The sequence below is a fragment of the Canis lupus genome, chromosome 37, assembly GCF_003254725.2.
Source record: "Canis lupus dingo isolate Sandy chromosome 37, ASM325472v2, whole genome shotgun sequence".
Lineage (NCBI taxonomy): Eukaryota > Metazoa > Chordata > Mammalia > Carnivora > Canidae > Canis > Canis lupus.
In genome coordinates this window covers 12,861,551-12,880,903 of record NC_064279.1, presented here as the reverse complement: position 1 = coordinate 12,880,903, position 19,353 = coordinate 12,861,551, and the positions used below count along the sequence as shown (strand labels likewise).

Genomic DNA, 19,353 nt, shown 5'->3' with positions numbered 1-19,353 from the left:
TGCTCCCAGAAACCCACTCAGCATACAACTGCCTACGATAGCACATCACAAGCCCTCAGGAAGTTCCAGAAAACAGCAGCTTACACCAAGACCAGCTGAAAATAGGCTTCCAGAATAAGACCCAGGAAATGGCTAAACTCTAGGGATCCCTAATGGCCTGGTGGCCTAGGTCAACAAGGTATAAACAGTAATAGCAGCAAGAAAAGATGGGCCAAGGGGAAAGTGCTGTGTTATCCTATGAAATATAAATATATATTTCATACCCTTTACAGAAAGTACAAAGACCTAGGTTGAGATACAAATAACGGGTTCTTATTGGACAACCTAATTAACTACAAGAGGCAACAGAAGATGAGATCATGCCAACCACTGGCTCTTCCTAATTCACAGGGAACCTAATGAAACAGAGTAAGACCAAAGTAAGTTTTATCAAGACAAAGCAAACAGAGCTATCAAAAAAAAAAACCCGTAGCATCCATGATGCTTCCAAATTGAAAGTAAGCTGTTTAGGGTGCCTGGGTGGCTCAGTCAATTAAGCGTCTGCCTTGTGCTCAGGTCATGATCTCATGGCCCTGGGATCAAGCCCTACATCCCACTCTCTGCTCAGTGGAGAGCCTGCTTCTTCTCCTTTTCCCTCTGCCACTCCTCCCTGCTTGTGCTGTCTCTCTCTTAAATAAATAAATAAAATCTTCAAAAAACATATAAACAAACAAACAAAGTAAACTGGTTAAATTCACTGAAAATGAGAATTGGCTTTTGTTCCTCCACGTGATTCAAGCCACTGAGCAAATTAGTGCCTAATTATAGTAACTGATATTCTAATGCATATTTACAAGTTTTAAATGATGAGTAGCACCCTTCTGGCCACTAAAATTAAAGTAATTCCCAAAACTACTTCCTGGGAAGCTATAAATTACACTGACCTAGGTCAGTGTATTACAAGGGAGCACCTATCCTGGAAGTATACCCAGAAAGCCACTGCATCTATATTTTAGATTAAGAAGTTGAAATTCCCAAGAATCAAAAATAAGGATGAAGATTGTAAATTCTAAAATCATTGGCAAACACCAAAGAGGTTCAAAGTAGGAAGGTACCTTGTATGAAGACCCCAAGATCCAGAAAGATGAGGGACTCAACTGACATCAGAGGAAGAATTTAGGTAATATATCTCTATATAACAGGTTACCAGGGTTGGGCAACTTGGAGGAGGCAAGACTGGTAAATATCAAGTTGATAGGTAGCATAAAGGATTTCCAGGAATAAACAGCCACTTTGCTCCCTATGCTGCAAAACGTACAGATTAGGCCACAGGCAGCCTAAAAAATGTCCATCTGCCCCCGAAATCTTCCAAAATATGAGGAACATGTGGGGAACGATTGAGAGGCAAACTTTGGTAACAGGCCAACAGAGTTTAAAAGCATCTCAGTCAGGTCACCTGGGTGCCTCAGTCGGTTAAGCATCGGACTCTTGGTTTCAGTTCAGGTCATGATCTCATGGGTCATGAGATTGAGCCCCACGTCCTGCGCTCAGCAGGGAGTCTGCTTGAGGAGTCTCTCCCTCTGTCCCTCTCCCCACTCACACGCTCATGCTCCCTCTCTCTCAATTAAATAAATCTTTATAAAAAAAAATAAAGGATTTCGGGCTGGATCTATTATTGAAATGACTATGAACCCAATGTGGCCCTCCTCACCTCCACCTACCTCTCCCAGGACCAAGTCTATAGTCAACAGGATGGTTTCATCTGGCATGGGTTCCAGAAGTCACTGGCCTTTATATAGATTAGTTGAATGTACAGAATGTGCCTTAAAGATATGTTCATTTAAGTCCTAAGTTTGGCCTTTATGGGGGTTATCAAGTCATCAATTTTATAAGCACTCATTAAGCATTAAATATGTTTATACCAAATGGATGGTGAATATCAAGAGAAATGGTCCTTTATCCTTGGGGAGCATTCATTTCTTATTGAAGAAATGACTCATACATGCATCTAACTTTAGAAAAATAATTCAAAGACAACATGGAATCAATGCAGGAGATATTCTGTTCCACACCATGTACATGAGAAAGGGGGGTTTCTAAGTAAGTGAAAGATACTTGATAAGGGAATCCCATCTTAATAGTAGATATGGTCATCAAGATGTGTTCAAAACTTCAACTTTGAAGAAGGTAAAGAAAAATACGTCAAGTTCATTACATGAACATATGCACAAATTGGTAAACTCTAGTTCAGTGCTGAGAGCTCAGAAAAGTCTAACTCCCATTATAGTTTCAAAATGACAGCAACCATACTTGGCCTCATGAAACTCAACTGCTTCAGAGGAGATAAAAATATGACTCAAATAAACAGACCTAGTTTCTTTGCTAGGTTTGAATGCATAATTTCAGTAGCCAAATTTCTCACAATTTTTGGCCCTGAACCAAAACTGTTCATTGGTTTCAGCGCCTAGATTCCCAAGTTGCTTGGATTTTTATCCATATGTATATATTAAAACGATTTTATATGTAATCATGATCTTGCAAAATGAGAAGAAAAGCAACTGGCCCTAAGACTCCCACCCCCTACCCTCTACTCTCAAATTACCCATTTAGCTTCTTAATCTGCCTGGCCACCTAAATAGTGCCTTCTAGAAAATAGAATTCACATTAGATTTTCATGTCAGATAAAGCTGAACAGGCTAGAAGAGAATCTACCCAAACCTACCAGGGAAATAACAGCAATCACACATGTTAAACAGAAAATGAACGACATAGGCAAAATTCTTGAACATGTTCAGATACACATGCAGTGCGAAAGTCACACAAAAGCAGTGTTGCTTCTCTTACCCAGTAGGCACAAAGAGCCACTGTTACTAGCAAGCTATAGAAAACTAGGACTGCACCAACCACCACCAGTGCCCAAAATGGCTTAGAAGAATCAGGAAACAGCTCATCTGGACAAAGATGTTTTTCTGAAAAATAGAATAGAGTGAGTTAAACAACATGGGAATGGCACTTGTGTACATTTCCTTCCTTCTGTACATTATGGAAGAATGGGAAAGGGATCAAAATATGCAAAATGTCACTAGTACAAAATGTGTAAACTTCCTCTTTGGGATTTAGCCAACCCCACCACGGATCATGACCTAGTTTTCAAGACTGCCATTGAAAACCATTACTTTAGAGTGGTGCACTCGTAGGGTTGCTTGTTACCTTTCACATGGATAATGGTCCCATTGCTCTTCTCATTGCCAATGTAAGGAGGTGGATACATGACCTCAATTTTGCAAAAGTAAATATCCGTTTGGTTAACGAACAAATTCCGGAGGTAGAATGTCACTGTTTCATTGCCCAGTTTTCCATCACAGTCGAATCCTGTACTTGAGTAGAACTGAGGCTGATGGGAGTAATTTCCATTCACAACACAGACTTCCACAGCACTATCTACTCCCTTATAAAGGGATGCCCGGAACTCCTTTGAGAAGAGGTTGTAGGTATACTTGCAGCTCAGATTGACCTCATTGTTGTATACCACAAGCCTGGGCAACTGCTTCACCAAAATCTTGTTTTCTGAAGAAGGAAAAATCAGAGTGAATTACTTAGAATAAGGGCATGAGGACTTTTTTTTTTTTAATCAAGATATATTAACAAAATAAACAGATCTCCAGCAAAGGCTTTCTCTTGGCAGATGAAGATGCAGGCACTCTTTGAAAGATAATTATACTGAGAGTCTAAAAGTTTACATTTTGATGTTATTTTCATCCTCCTTTAAATGGAATGATGGAGCATGTTTTCACTTGAAGGGCAGAATGTGGCCTTCTGTTGGCACTAATCACCACAGCTCTACATTTGGAATTCTTTTTTTTTTTTAATTGGAGTTCAATTTGCCAACATATAGCATAACACCCAGTGCTCATCCCATCAAGTGCCCCCCTCAGTGCCCCTCACCCAGTCACCCCCACCCCCCCCCACCTCCCTTTCCACCACCTCTTGTTTGTTTCCCAGTTAGGAGTCTCTCATGTTCTGTCTCCCTTTCTGATATTTCCCACTCATTTTTTCTCCTTTCCCCTTTATTCCCTTTCACTATTTTTTATATTCCCCAAATGAATGAGACCATATAATGTTTGTCCTTCTCCGATTGACTTATTTCACTCAGCATAATACCCTCCAGTTCCATCCACGTCGAAGCAAATGGTGGGTATTTGTCATTTCTAATGACTGAGGAATATTCCATTGTATACATAGACCACATCTTCTTTATCCACATATTCTTCATCTTTCGATGGACCCCGAGGCTCCTTCCACAGTTTGGCTATTGTGGACATTGCTGCTAGAAACACCAGGGTGCGGGTGTCCCGGCGTTTCACTGCATCTGTAACTTTGGGGTAAATCCCCAGCAGTGCAATTGCTGGGTCGTAGGGCAGGTCTATTTTTAACTCTTTGAGGAACCTCCACACAGTTTTCCAGAGGGGCTGCACCAGTTCACATTCCCACCAACAGTGCAAGAGGGTTCATTTACAATTGCACCCAAAAGCATAAGAGACCTAGGAATAAACCTAACCAAAGAGGTAAAGGATCTATACCCTAAAAACTACAGAACATTTCTGAAAGAAATTGAGGAAGACACAAAGAGATGGAAAAATATTCCATGCTCATGGATTGGAAGAATTAATATTGTGAAAATGTCAATGCCATCTAGGGCAATTTACACATTTAATGCAATCCCTATCAAAATACCATGGACTTTCTCCAGAGAGTTGGAACATTTGGAATTCTTGAATTTGTACTAAGATTCCAAAGATGTTAATCATGCTAATTGTGTTATCTTCCTGATTGAGTGGAATCCTTGGAAATGGCTTTTTAACACCTGACATAGATACACAAATTGATTTGGTTTTACGTTGTGATATAGGCTTTTGTGAAGGAATTCAAATGAAACATTGGGACTTTGTTTATTGGCCATTCCAAGAGTGGGATGAAGAAGAGTAAGAGAAAACATAACCAAAGAGTTTAACTTACCTTCCATAGCAAATTGTGAGAAGCCTTCTCAAGAACTTCTTCACATTTTGTTCCCTTAATTCATGGGAGATAGAAGAGGTATACAAGAGCTCCCCCTCTACTCCATTTTTCTTTTTCTTTTTTTTTAAGATTTTATTTATTTATTCATGAGAGACATAGTTCGGGGTGGGAAGACACAGGCAGAGGGAAAAGCAGCTCCACATAGGGAGCCTGATGTGGAACTCGATCCCAGGACTCCAGGATCACACCCTGAGCTAAAGGCAGACGCTCAACTGCTAAGCCACCCAAGCGTCCCATCTACCCCATTTTTCTACCTTTATCCTATTTCAGTAAATGATCAAAGAATATGGAGACTATCTAGTTCAATCTCTTCACTTTCAAAGCAAAGTATCTGAAGTTGGTATTATAACCTAAATGAGGAAGAGAACACATCTATTCCCTCTTGTTTCCCACTAGATCCCATTGCCTGGCACACGATAATATATTCCTTTTTTTAATGACATGAGGCCTAGAAACATTAGATGATTTGTCTAAAATCGCTGAACAGATGGTGAGTAAAGCTACAACTAAAAACCCAAGTAAACTATGACCACCTGAGAAATAGACCACTTAACCACTAAGAATCAACTTTGCAAATTTCTCTAAATTTTCTGTTACTCTAAAATAATGAATGGCTTTGTGTCTCTGATTCAAAATTTAATACAAACCAAAAAAAAAAGCCATTATTTTAAGGTATGCTAATAATTGTCTACCTGTTTGCATTTTTTTTAAAAAAAGATTTTTTGAAGCAATACCCCACATACCTACACTGAAGAGCCAAATAAAATAAAAATCTATTAAAATAAAACCTAAAGTTTAACCTGGATTTGCATTCAAGTGCTCAGGTGTTTTGTTTTTACTTTGGGAAAAAGGGAGATGAATAGAATTAAGTCACTAGTAGCTTTTCATCACCTGCATTGTTCTCAACCGGCTACACATTAAGAACTTAAAATAAATAAATAAATAAATAAAATAAAAAATAAAAAACCTACGTCCAGATCCCATTTCCAGAAATTCTTATTTAATTAGTCTTTGCTGGCCTGGAGAAGGGATTTGTATTGTTTTTTTCTCATTTATTTTACACAACTTATTGAGATATAGTTCAGGTATCATAAAGCCACTCTTTTTTTAAAATTCACCCTTTTAGTGACTGGGTGACGTGCACTGAGGGGGGCACTTGATGGGATGAGCATTGGGTATTATGCTATATGTTGGCAAATCTAACTCCAATAAAAAAATATACAAAAATAAATTAAACAAGTAAATAAAATTCACCCTTTTAAAGTATACAATTCAGCGATTGCATTTTGTTATGTCTTCTTTGAGGATAGTTGATACACAACGTTACATTAGTTTCAGGTGTATCACATACAGATGCAACAACTCTATAGTTATGCTAAGCTCATCACCGTGTAGCTACCACCTGTCCTACACAACAATATTACAATACTACTGACTGTATTTCCTATGCTGCACTATTTACTCCCATGACTTACTCATTCCACAAGTGGAAGCCATATCTCCTGCTCCCCTTCACCCATTTTGCCCATTCCTCCACTTGCCTTCCCTCTGGCAGTGGTTTTTATTATATTCACAAATTACAAATAGATTGCCAGTAATTCCAGAATATTGTATTTTTATTGCCCCCAAGTAGAAATCCCATACCCATTAGCAACCCGCCCCCCCTCCCCGTTCCTCCTTCCCTCTAGCCTCTGGCAACTACTGAACTATTATCTGTTTCTATGGATTTGCTTATTCTGGGCATTTCATATAAATGGGATCATACAATATATGGCCTTTTTCATCTGGCTTCTTTCACTTAGCATCATGTTCTCAGGGTTCATTTATGTTGTAAAATGTATCAGAACTTTATTCCTTTTCATGGCTAAATAATATCCTGTTGTATAGATATACCACATTGTTTTTCCATTCATCATATGCTTTCACTTTTTTGCTATTATGAATAATACTGCTATGAACATTCATATACATATTTTTGTGTGGACATATGCTTTCAGTTCTCTTGGGTGTGTACCAGGAGTGGAATTGCTAGATCATACAGTAACTGTCTAACTTTTTTTTTTAAGATTTTATTTATTTATTCATAGACACAGAGAGAGAGAGGCAGAGACACAGGCAGAGGGAGAAGCAGGCTCCATGCAGGGAGCCCGATGCGGGACTCGATCCGGGGTCTCCAGGATCGCACCCCAGGCTGCAGGCCGCCCCAAACCGCTGCGCCACCGAGGCTGCCCTCTGTCTAACTTTTTGAGGAGCTGACAAACTGTTTTCCAAAGCAACTGCACTATTTAACATTTCTACCACCAGTGTGTGAGGATTCTGATTTCTCCACCTCCTTGCCAACACTTGTTATTGTTCGTTTTTTTTTTTTTTACTATAGCCATTCTGGTGGATATGAAACAGTATCTTATTGTGGGTTGATACCCATTTCTCAAATGACTAATGATGGTGAGCATTTTTTATGTGCTTCTTTAAATTTTTATTTATTTATTCATGAGAGACAGAGGGACAGAGACAGAGAGAGAAGCAGGCAAGCAAGCTCCATCCAGGGAACCCAATGTGGGATTCGATCCCAGGACTCCAGGATCACACCCTGGGCTGAAGGCAGGCACTAAACCACTGAGCCACCCAGGGATCCCCTCTAATGTGCTTGTTAAGTATTTGTCTATCCTTTTAGAAAAATGTTTATTTGGATCATTTGCCCCCAACTGGGTTGCCTTTTTATCAGAGTTCTTTCAAATTTTGATTCAAGTTCCTTATCAGATTTGTGACTTACAAATATTTTTCCCATCTATGGATCATCTTTAGAATTGTCATAAAAATTTCCCCCTTTGATTCTAATATTTAGTTGGGGTTGAAAATCACAACCATGTAACAGATTTCTCAGGGCAGCCCGGGTGGCTTAGGGGTTTAGCACCTGCCTTCGGTCCAGGGCCTGATCCTGGAGTCCCAGAATCAAGTCCCACGTCGGGTTCCTTGCATGGAGCCTGCTTCTCCCTCTGCCTGTGTCTCTGCCTCTCTCTGTGTGTCTTTCATGAATGAATAAATAAAATCTTAAAAAAAAAAAAAAAAAAACAGATTTCTCAAGCTGACAGTATATTAGAATCAGCTGCAATTTTAAAAACCCTTGATTCCCCAGCTAATTTAGTTAGAATCTCCGTGTAGAGGACCCAGACATTAGTATTTTTAGTTTCTCAGGAGATTCTAATTTGCAGTCAAGTTCGAGAACCAGTGATTTAACAATTGAAAACTCGTTTCTCATCCTTAATTCATGGGCCTCCACAGGCTTTTCCAGGCTCACCTCCTCAAACCCAATCCTCCCAACTAGCCAGATTGTTTAAGTCAACATCTCAGCAACATACTGTCTATGCATTAATCTTTCCGTACTTTGTTAACTAATTTCATGGCCTAGAGTTTTTCTCCCTTCTCAGATCTCAAAATGATTACTATCTGTATCACTCATTTGCCATTTGGTCAGGCTATACATGTTGAATGCCCCTTGTTTCATATGCTTTGAGCTTTTCATTTGTGTGTGTTTATTTCCTCTAGACTTCCAGTTTCTGGGTCTTCTGTGAGCAAGGACAATCTGTTATATTTCTTTGTATACAACTTTGTGAATAATAGAATCTCATTAAATAATCAATAAGTGAAAGATGGTAATCTGACTGTATCATGGTTATCAGCAGCAAAGTCTGATTACCATCTCATTAAATCCTTACTCAAAATTTGTGTCTCAACAATGTTAGCTTCATTGTTCATTCAATGTATTATTCATTCAAACACACTCTCGAAAAGCACTGAAAAGCACATGTAAGGAATCAAAAGGTTCAGCCTGTCATGATAGGGAAATTTGACTTGTTTTTTATTGTGTTTTATTTTGCTTGGTTTTATTCTTTGTTTACTTAAAAGAGTCACTGGGCCAGTTCTGATTAGAAGAACCAAACCCAGCAAGAAATGTCAGCATCTCCCCCTGCTTTTCAGGGAGTCCAGGTTAGGTGTAGGTATTTCTGCTTACTGAGCCCTCCAAGAGATTGTTTCTGTTACTAATTATTTCAGATTTTGTTGTGAGGGGAGGCCAAATTCTTCCCACTGTGTCTTCGAGGTCTGATATAAGGAAAAAAATGAGAAGAGAACTTCTTTGCCAAGGTAATAAAAGGGAGCATAACCAGGGAAACTGAAGAAAGCTGGAGAGAAACCCTTAATTGTGACCCAGATTGGTTTCCTTCTCCCAGCACCCACAGTGAGGTGGAGAGAGGAGAGGGAGAGGGAAGAAGAGAAGCTCTAGTATCTATACTTCAGTAGTTTGCTTAATATGTTGCCTTGTATCACTCCAGCATTTCTGTGGGCAATTGGAGAACAAGCTAAGGATTTCTAAAAGTGACTGCTGACCTGAGTGTTGAAGCATGCATACATTTATTCAACATGTTTATTAAGTAAAAGCCTAGCAAGATGAGTCTTTGTGTCAGGGGGGTGAAGTGAAGTAGGAAAGGGTGTGGTCAAGAATAAGGCGTGAGGTAATGGTACATGGAATAGACCACAGGGAATACAATACGAAGAGAGAAAAAGAAGAGTCTGTGCCGAGGAGGTAAGGAGGTGAGAAAGAGCAAGGCAGATGTAGGGAATTATAGCTGCCTCCCAGTTTTGCTGGACCATGACTTACAAAAGACAAGATTGGCAAAACAAGCATGGTTCACAGCTTGGGCCTATTGAAGCATCTTAAGCAAAAGATGATTTCATTGTATATATACCCCTTTGGTAAAAACGTGGAAGGTAAATTTGAAGGGCATAAGTATTAAAACATGGAGACCAGTTAGGTTACAATCGTAGTGGCCTAGGCATGAGGTGACAAGGGCCTGAACTATGGTTACAGAGAAGTGGATGAACTCAAGAAATATTTATAGGTTAAAACTGACAGAACTCAGCATTGGCTTAGATGTGGTGAGGGAGAGAGAAGGAGCTAAAAATGATTATCCTCACGCCATACAGACCAGCTAGTAAGTGACACTGTTTGTTTTTCTTTTGCCTACAACTCTTCTTCACTCATTATGAGAAACTGAGGTGAAGTTTAGATATCTGGGCTATGAAAAAGACAATCTTCTAGCCTATGAGATCACTGCAAAGAAAATACTAGTTACCTCAAGGTTTCTGGGGACACAGCTGACTCCGTGGAGCTTAGTTTACTATTTTCTGTTTTCACAAGGGAGAAATGGTGGATTTCTCTCCTGAACTGGTTTGTCCTTCACAAAGCATGGTATAGTGAGGTAACTAGAAGATAGACGGTTTTTTGTTGTTGTTGTTGTTCATCATGGGGCCTCCAAACTCAAACCTCAGCATGATTAAGGGGATTTCTCTGAACCCATTCTACTTCAGTAAATTGAGAAATCTCTCAGAGAAGAGCAATTCAAGATCTCAGTGTCTTGACTGACCATTATATATTCAATATTCTCCTGGTTAATGGCGCATCCAACAACTACAAAGGGGAAGGAAAAGTCTTTTTTTGTTTGACTCCTTGTACTAATATTTTATTTGGAAAGAGCTTGAAAAATATTGATTATGTGGCCATTTGATGAAAAAGAGATGCCCAATGTATTTGTCAATGTTTCCTTTTGTGTCTTCCATATCAACACATAATTTTAAAGTTAGGTGTTGTGCTTCATGTAGTTTGCCAAATATGTTCTAGGGTGTGGCAATGGTCTTCTAGCTTAGGGTTCAACCCAAGTTAAGGATTGGCTGATAGAACTTCTTGTTTTCAACACTTATACCCTGATAGCCCTTGGTCCCACCTTGGTTCATGTCAATCATTCACGAGAAGCCTAAGTAAGAAACCATCTTATAGGACTTCAAAATCTTCATCTGCTTTGAGAGAGATACTAACTGAAGGAAATTCACTTTTGGTGGTAGAAAAAGATAACCAATTTCTCTAAATAATATTGAATATATCATTATATTCATGATCATTATAACTTACAGTAGGTACAATAATTCTTATTTTTTTCTTAAAATAGAGCACTGAAAATGCATACCCCTTACTCAATGGGAGTGGAATATTAACATGGATAAGTCACAGCTACCAATAACGGAAACATCAAATGATATTTGGCTTTGAAATGTATTTTAGTTTTCTGAGTATCAGGGAATCCACGGGACTTCAAATAATTTATGAATACATTGTAAAATTTAAGAACGTACCCAGACTCAGAAGAAACTAGAGAAATATTTAGCTTCCCCATACTAACTTGTATTTGATTCCTTTTTACTTTTTAGTTCATGTCAAGTGAAAAGCACCCTTCTCAGGTTAATTTGATCTTAGCAGAACTAGCCTTTCCCTGTGGATATTTGGTTTTCCTTCTTGTGAGTAGTTAGGCAAGATCCACCTAGGTCAAATCAACTGCATTAAAAGGGAAACATTCTCAATCCATCAATTATATTTGCTTCTGGTATCAAAAGATTCGCTTGGCTGACATTTCTCTAACTGAATTGACAAGTTGTTTTGATGATGAATTTGGTGCTTTGCTTTCAAAGCCTTTCCTAGCAGCTAAATCAGCTAAAGGTGTGGAGGCAGGAAGCTGTAACCTCAAACCTCTTTCCCTCACAACTCCTCCTTAACAACAGGCAACATGAAGAGTAAGATTAGAGGTGAAAAGGTACTTATCTGCCCCTTATAAGTAAGTCAGTGAGAGCTAAAAGATTTCCCACAGATAATCTTGAATCTTGTGATACAGTTGACTTTTAGAAAATTGGAAGTTACTTGTGCTTCCATGAGAATTGGTTACCAAAAAAAAAAAAAAACAAAAATCTCTTTTTGTCTATTGTAAAAGAGTCAATTACTATATTAATAACTGTCAACTCTCTGCACAAGAGAGTGGATAACCAAAAAAAAAAAAAAAAAAAAGAGTGGATAACCATCTCTCAGGTGTGGTTCCAAGCACCAGAGAAGGAACTCGGTCCCTTCCTCACAGCAAGGTTGGATTTCAAAAGAAGATGAAGCCTAAAATGCAATGTGGGAAACACATTGATTTAAATTAGTAATTGTGGCCTACATTCATAGGGCTACAAAGTGCTTTTTCCTATTTTATCTCATATGAACTCCGTATTAACCTGTGAAATAAATAAATAGGATGGTCATCTTTATGCCCATCTCACAGATGGGGAAACTGAAGTTAAAGAGGTCAAACAATGGGCAGCCCGGGTGGCTCAGCGGTTTAGCGCTGCCTTCAGTCCAGGTCATGATCCTGGAGACCCGGGACCGAGTCCCATGTAGGGCTTCCCGCATGAAGCCTGCTTCTCCCTCTGCCTCTATCTCTGCCCCTCTCTCTCTTTGTGTCTCTCATGAATAAATAAATAAAATCTTAAAAAAAAAAGAGGTCAAATTGCCAAAGTTTATAGGACAAGTGACCTTTAGGACTTGGCTCATGCTTCATGATTTCTAATTTATTGTTCTTTTCCCTCTCTTCAGTTACGTCAAAATTTCAGCACAATTTCAGTGATTGATTCTAGATCTTCTCAAAGTTGGATGGATAATTGGATGGTACTAGAAGTGAGTTAGGGAGGAAAAAAACATTGAGTAGGGGAATAAATGGAATGGAATCGGGACAAAACTAAGTTAAACTCCATTTTCTCCACCATTTTGCTGGAGTACCATCCTGGAAAAAGTGCTCAGTTGGAAGGAATGTTGGAGATGATTTAAGTCAAACCTTATAGAAGAGACAACTGAAAACAAAAAAAAGGTAAATGACTTTTTAAACAAGGTCACACAAATAATGGAAGAGCTAAGATTATTTATTTATGTTTCGAAGAATAATGTTTGAAATCATGAATGAATAGGAAACCAACTTTCTGTGTTCAGCAGATTCACTTGATATCATGGCCATATTTAGAAAAAGTATGTTTCCAAACTTTGTAATGCACACGCACAAAACATTTTGCTTATGATTTCAGAGACTTCCTGAAGGTCATAGATGGATCACAGATAAGGTCTACAGACAATAAATACTGTCACATGGAATATCTCTTATATATTATTTCAGATCCACAACCAACAATCATGCAACACTCTGAACATGAAATCAGTTAATACATAAAGTCACTTTTCAGTCTAAGCCTCATTGGGCAAATTCTTAAACTCGGGACCTTTGTGAATCACATATATTTATCATGTTTAATTTATAATATGCCATCTTTCCTTTTCTCCATTGTAGCATCATAGAGAAACAGAATGGCACCTAAAGACTAGTGACCCAGAGAGTGGAGTAGACAGCACTCAAAACTGACATTTGCATTGAGACATAAAGGAAGCAGTAAAAGGAGATATAATAGGTCTTTAGTTAGCAACGTGACTTTCTTTCGGAACCTCCTAAGAACTTTATTGGGTTCTATCTCTTGCACATCACAATCAGTTTCTCTTGCAGCTTAAAAATCAGGTCGTAAGATCCTAATCACGTCGTTTCCTTTTTTAAAATCCTGACTGAACAGAATTTAATGTGTCAGGCAGGAACCAAAGAAAATGAAAGCTTTCTATTTTCAACCATCTTGCCCTGTGGTGTTTGTGAATACAATGCAAAGATGACACTGGTTTCCTTGGCATAGAGTACCTCCCTCCTGACCACAGAGTTGGTGAAGTTACTGTAACTTTCCTCTGAGTGTATTTCCTGTTCAGGCCTAGGATACCCTTCAACACGTGGCCATTTGACCACTTGTTCCTTTTTAGGCTCCATAAAGGGTAGGCTTGCTCACAGGCCAACCCAGTGTTTGCTCAGGAACCTGTGAGACCAACTGTGCCTTCTGGGAGGAAAGTGGCTCTTTCCTCTGTCTGTGGCTCTGGTAACTCTAGCTGGTGGCTCAGTCTCCTACAGATGTGAGAAAGAGGAGTACAAAGCATTCATCAGATTTCGCCATCTTCTTTGAGCTACTAGGAAGATAAAAAAAAAAGCTATGAATGACCTAGTATACCTTAAATGGCTCCAGACTCTCTGAAATTCATGTTAAAATGAAAAAAAAAAAAGTAACACACATTACATTTTCAAAATAACTTTGCGATCATTCTCTCTGGTTTTCCAATGGCTGTCATCTTGAAACTCTCCCCATTTTCACAAGGAATAAAGATTTAAGGAAAGCTCCCCCTAAAAAAGGGCTTTGAAAAGGCATGTTGTGTATACATATATGTTGTCTCATTCAGGACTCCAGCAGAAAACAGGCAGCACACTCAAAATTGGGTAACAGGAGGAAGATTTATTTACAAAAGGACTGTTGGCAAAGGTGTGGAACCACAAGACAATTGCTAGAAACTATAGCTCATGGAAGCAGAGTTATGACAACCCTTAGGTATAAAAGGGCATGACCAGGATGAGGTTACCAGAACCAGAAGGAAAGAGAATTGTATAGAGAAGGCCACCATGACAGATGCAATGACTTTGTTCAGAGAAACAGGCCATGGGACCAGCCCTGCCCAAGATTGTGTGTGTACAACTATCAGTTCTGTCAAGCACATTGGTGATTTTTATACAAAATCTAGAGACCTTGGTTAAGCAAATACAAATGTCTACAGATAAGTAGGAATAAAAATAGAAATGAAAACCTAATAAATTTACTCAATAAGCTGCTGTTAACTAGCACCAATCTAAGCTCCGTGTTTCACCCTCATCCATGTTTGTACAGAGGAAGACATGTAGTGTAGAGGACATTTGTTCTTGTCCTTTTAAATAACTATTGTGCTTCATGCAACTGTCAGAAAGTAACTCAAAGGTCAAATAGTTCAGTAGCAAAAAGTCCCAACTGAGTACTTAGTCATTAATTATGAAGAGAGAAAAATTATCAAAATGGTCAATGAGTACTTTCAGAATAGAAATTTCAATGTGTCAGAAAATTGTTCTTTGGTATCCTGACTTCTGCCATGACAAAGTCATGCATTTATTCAGTAAATAAATAATAGAGCCAAATATACTAGGTTTTGGGGAGATGGAAGATATAAAAGATGCACCCTCTTTCTTCTAGGAAAAATCCTAAGGTAAATACACAATTAGCTATACTCCAAAGCCATAGTACGGACAGTCATATAAAAGAGGCCTTGTTTCCAGACAAGATTATTTGGAGGTTTTTATGCAGACAGACTGGTCTTTAGCTGGGCCATAAGTCGGACTAAGATGAAGGAAATAACTTTTAATATAAAGATTTATTGGGGACCAACAGAGCATTCCATTTACACAAAGAGGAAATAGGTAAAGATGCCTGATACCAATAAAAGAGAGCTTTTAATGCCAAGAAAGGCACATGGATTTTACTAGAAAGGCAACAGGAGACTTTAAAGACACCTGAATTGAGAATAGGGTGATAAGTGCCCCTTTGGGAAAGTTAGCACAGTAGCGCAGAGGGCACTAGCTGGAGAGAGGGTAGTACGGAGACTGTGACCAATCGGGAGGCTGTTGCAATAGCTTTGATGTGAGCTCACAGGGCCTGAGGTGCAGAAGGGGCAGCTGGGATGGAAAGAACAGACACGGAATGGTACTTGGTTGTGCTCACTGGAGGTGAACAAGAATAAAAAATAACAGAGTTTGTGGGCTGCATGAGGGTGAAAGTAGAAGCACTGCTGGCAAAATTAGGTTAAGTGAAGAGAGGCAATTTGTTTGGAAAAAAGCTGTTGGGTTCAGTTTTAAATATCCTAGGCTTGAGGGATGAGTAAAGCATCCTGCAGGAAAGCTCCAAGAGTTAGATGTGTTGGACTCGAGCTCAAAAAAGCCAGATATGTATATCAGGATGTCATCTCTATCAGGATGACAGTTAATATTAAACATGCTGAAAGCCATTTCCTGCATCATCTATCCCTAATGCTCAGAGACACTGCCCAGCAGTACAGGGTATAAACGCTCCAGGACTGAAACTTCCTAAACAAAGCAATGTAAATGGATGTGATGTGACCCAGCCTCTACAATTCAAAGGTCTACAGTTGTCCTCTCAGCTCCTGTACTAGAAGAATACTCTAAAAGGCCAACAAAGCAGAGCACCTGAACTCACATGGAAGCTGCCAAACCGTTCCCAAATATCCAATTTTATTACCCTAAAAGGGTGCCTGTAGTCCAAATAGTAAGTAACCAGGGCTTTATATTATCCTCCATAAATAATATGACAATAATTCAATCTTACATCTCCAAAGAGCCTCCGCGGGGCCACCTTGGCACATACAGAATCTTCTAGCCTAATGTCATGACCTAAAAGTTTGAAAAATAATTACTATGTGGAAGCTTAATATTACATAGGAAGGCGGAGGAGAAAGAGCAAAGGCCAAGTCCTGCCACAATCTCTAAGCATCTTTGTACCTAACATCATGGTTTGCAATCTCTCCGAGCAATTTCAGAGATGGCTGCTTGGCAGTTCTTTGTATTTTCTCTCTCAGATCTTATGATGAGCATCCACCAAGGAGTGGAGTGGTTGAGTTGTCATGTTAAAACCGATAAAAGCTAGCATTTTTATTCCACATAAGGAGCATTTTTAAACCAGAAACAGATCTGAGATGTCTTCAAGTCCAATCCCCTCATGTATTAGACAAGGAAATGAAGGCCTAGAAAAGTTTTGTCACAGATCAACAGACTAAAACTCCTAGTCATATCCCCCCAACCTTGAGAAATCAGTGGCTTTAGCTTTTAAGTTTGAAAAAAAGAGGGCAAGGGGTAGAATAACAGACATGGCCTCTCTAAAGCCAAGGGCAAGTACTACATACTTGATCGAAAAAACACAGGGAGATACTGTTTGCAAATATTTATTACATACCTACCATGTACAAGAAATGGTGAACACTATAGGTGATAGAAGTTCCCAACTGTCTTCATTTTACCTAGCAATTTCCTCTCTTTCTCTATTTTGTTCCCCTCTACTTTTTCTTGACCTTTTGAAGTCTTATCTTCCTTCCCCACCATTCTAAGCTCAAAAGTCCCAACTGGCCTCCTTTTAGTCAAAATCAATAGCCTTCCCAAGCCACTGTTCACTTCTTCCCTTATACAGTTAATACTACTAAGCACTCTCTGTGAAATTCTTTCCTCCTTTGGCTTTAGTGATGTTCTATCGAGCCTCTTTCCTCCTTTTATCTCTCCAAACACATTCTCTGTTTCTTTCACTGGTTCATCACCCTCTTTGGCTGACTCCTAACCAGAGCAGTTTTCCAGATTCAGTTCAGCTCTCTGCTTTTCTACAGTTATACTCTCTCCTTTCCACTAGTCATCCATTCCCATGATACCAGTTTTACTCCAAAGATGAGGATTCCTAGATATTTTCTTCTTATCCTGCTTCTATAGTTTCAGGTTTGTGCTGGACATCTTTCTGCCATTTCAAGGCTTTACTCAAACTCATTGTACCTAAAAGTAAACACTATTTTACTCCAAAACTCAGTTGCACAACATCTTGATTTCAGGTGGTCATACCACCATTCCTCTATTAAGCCAAAAGCCTTGGCATCACTCTTGATCCCTCCCTCTCTTTCAAAGCCTGGCACAGAGGTGCCTGGGTGGCTCAGTGGTTGAGCATCTGCCTTTGGCTCAGGTCATGATCCTGGAGTCCTGGGATCGAGTCCCACATCAGGCTCCCCACAGGGAGCCTGCTTCTCCCTCTGCCTGTCTCTGCCTTCCTCTGTGTATCTCTCATGAATAAATAAATAAAATCCTTTAAAAAAAAAAAAAAAAAGCCTGGCGCAAAATCCTGGAATTTCTACTTTTCAAACTTTCCCCAGAAATGTCACTTCTTTCTCTTCCCACACTTTCTACCCAAATTCTTATCTCCTACCCCTCTTCCTGGCAAAGTGTCAGAGTGTTATAACATGATTTCCTTTGCCACTAGTCTCCACATATTCTAGACCATCCTGCTTCCAGAAACTTCCAGCTGCATCACAATGCCTTGAAAATGAAGTCTGAACTTGTGGTATCAGTATTCAGTCCTTGGTTTGACCTGTTTCTACCCTATCTTTCCACACCTCCACACATTCAGTCCTGGCCAAGAATAAGAACAGTATTCCTGGTGTAATTTCTTTATTTTACTGCTTTTCCCTCCTGAGGTAACAGGGAGTTGGTAAGAATATGAACCCGGGAGCAAGTGTATGGATTTACTCACTTACTAGCTATGTGATCACAGGCGAGTTGCTCCATTTGTTCCACACTTCAGGTTTCCTCATCTTACAGATAAGCTAATAATAGTAACTGTTTCATAAGATTTCAGGGAAGAATAAATTATTTAATATAGGGAAAGCTAGGTGGAACAGTACCCGGTACATTATAAGTGCAAAATAAGTATTAGCTAGCAATTATTATTAATAACATTATCTATTCAAATCATACCTAGCTTTAATGTCCAGTTCAATTCCCAACTCTCCATAAATCATTACTATTGTATATTTATCTTAGTAGAATGTTATGCTTCCCCATTTTAGTACTAACTCATTCATTTCCTTCTTCAACAAACATTTGTTGAACACCTATAATGCTTCCAGCACTGTGCCAAGAAGTTATGATGATTAAGACATGATCCTGCCTACAAGGATCTCACAGTCTGGGGGTGGGGGGGGGTGTGAAAAGATGCATCAATGCACAATAAAAATGTTGGGAACCCTGAGAAGGAAAGAAGTCCTTCACTTTGCTATTTAGGGTTTCAGAAAAGGCTTCTTCAAGTGAGAGGTGTAGGGGACATTTCTGATTACAAGAATAATGCATGCAAAGTCATTAAGGCATGAAACAGTAGGAGAAGTAGCCAAGAGTTAGTTATCTGTTTCCAGCTGCTATATCCTGTCATGTATAATCTTCTCAACTGGATCATATAGTCTGTGAAAGCAGAGAGAACTTGGTTAATTATTCAAGCAGTTCTTTTGTGCTAAGTCTTTATACTTCTTTTCCTCTTTTTATGTTCCTTTGGACTCCAATAGAAATTAAAATATAACTGAGGTTTTAATAAATATTTGCTATATTGAATTACACTCCCATTGGAACTCCTTTTGCAAGTCTATAATAAAGGCTGAATACCCAGGGAGAACTTCCTCAAAAGAGGTGAATCTTACACTATGGTCATAAAGTGAAAGATGAGTAAAGCTGTAATTTTGGGTTTGAGAATCTTATATTAGGATGTAAGAGAAGATTGATTGGCCAATCAAGAAGGGTACAGCCTTAGATCATCCAAAAAAAAATGCTGGGAAACGTTGCAAAACCTCTTTCTAACAGCATCTTCTAGGAGCCATCAACACAACCTCCATTTCAATAGCTTGAGAGATATCTGAATTCTTACCCATCTCTAAATGTCTGTGGCTGAATTCACCAGTTCTGTGGATGCTGCTGC

The 19,353-nt window shown here is 39.1% G+C and overlaps 1 protein-coding gene across 2 annotated transcripts in view; it reads right to left on the bottom strand.

Annotated features, from left to right (window-relative positions):
• Positions 1-19,353, bottom strand: part of CD28 (CD28 molecule) — a 32,500-nt gene that overhangs the window by 6,924 nt on the left and 6,223 nt on the right. For both annotated transcript variants that reach the window (XR_003134493.3, XM_025441995.3), the window contains exons 2-3: positions 3,190-3,546; positions 2,824-2,948 (exon numbers count right to left, since the gene is read on the bottom strand). Coding sequence is in view for 1 of the 2 variants with exons in the window: in XM_025441995.3 (XP_025297780.1) it covers positions 2,824-2,948; positions 3,190-3,546 (482 nt within the window). In the remaining variant the exon portion in view is untranslated. The remainder of the gene's footprint in view (positions 1-2,823; positions 2,949-3,189; positions 3,547-19,353) is intronic.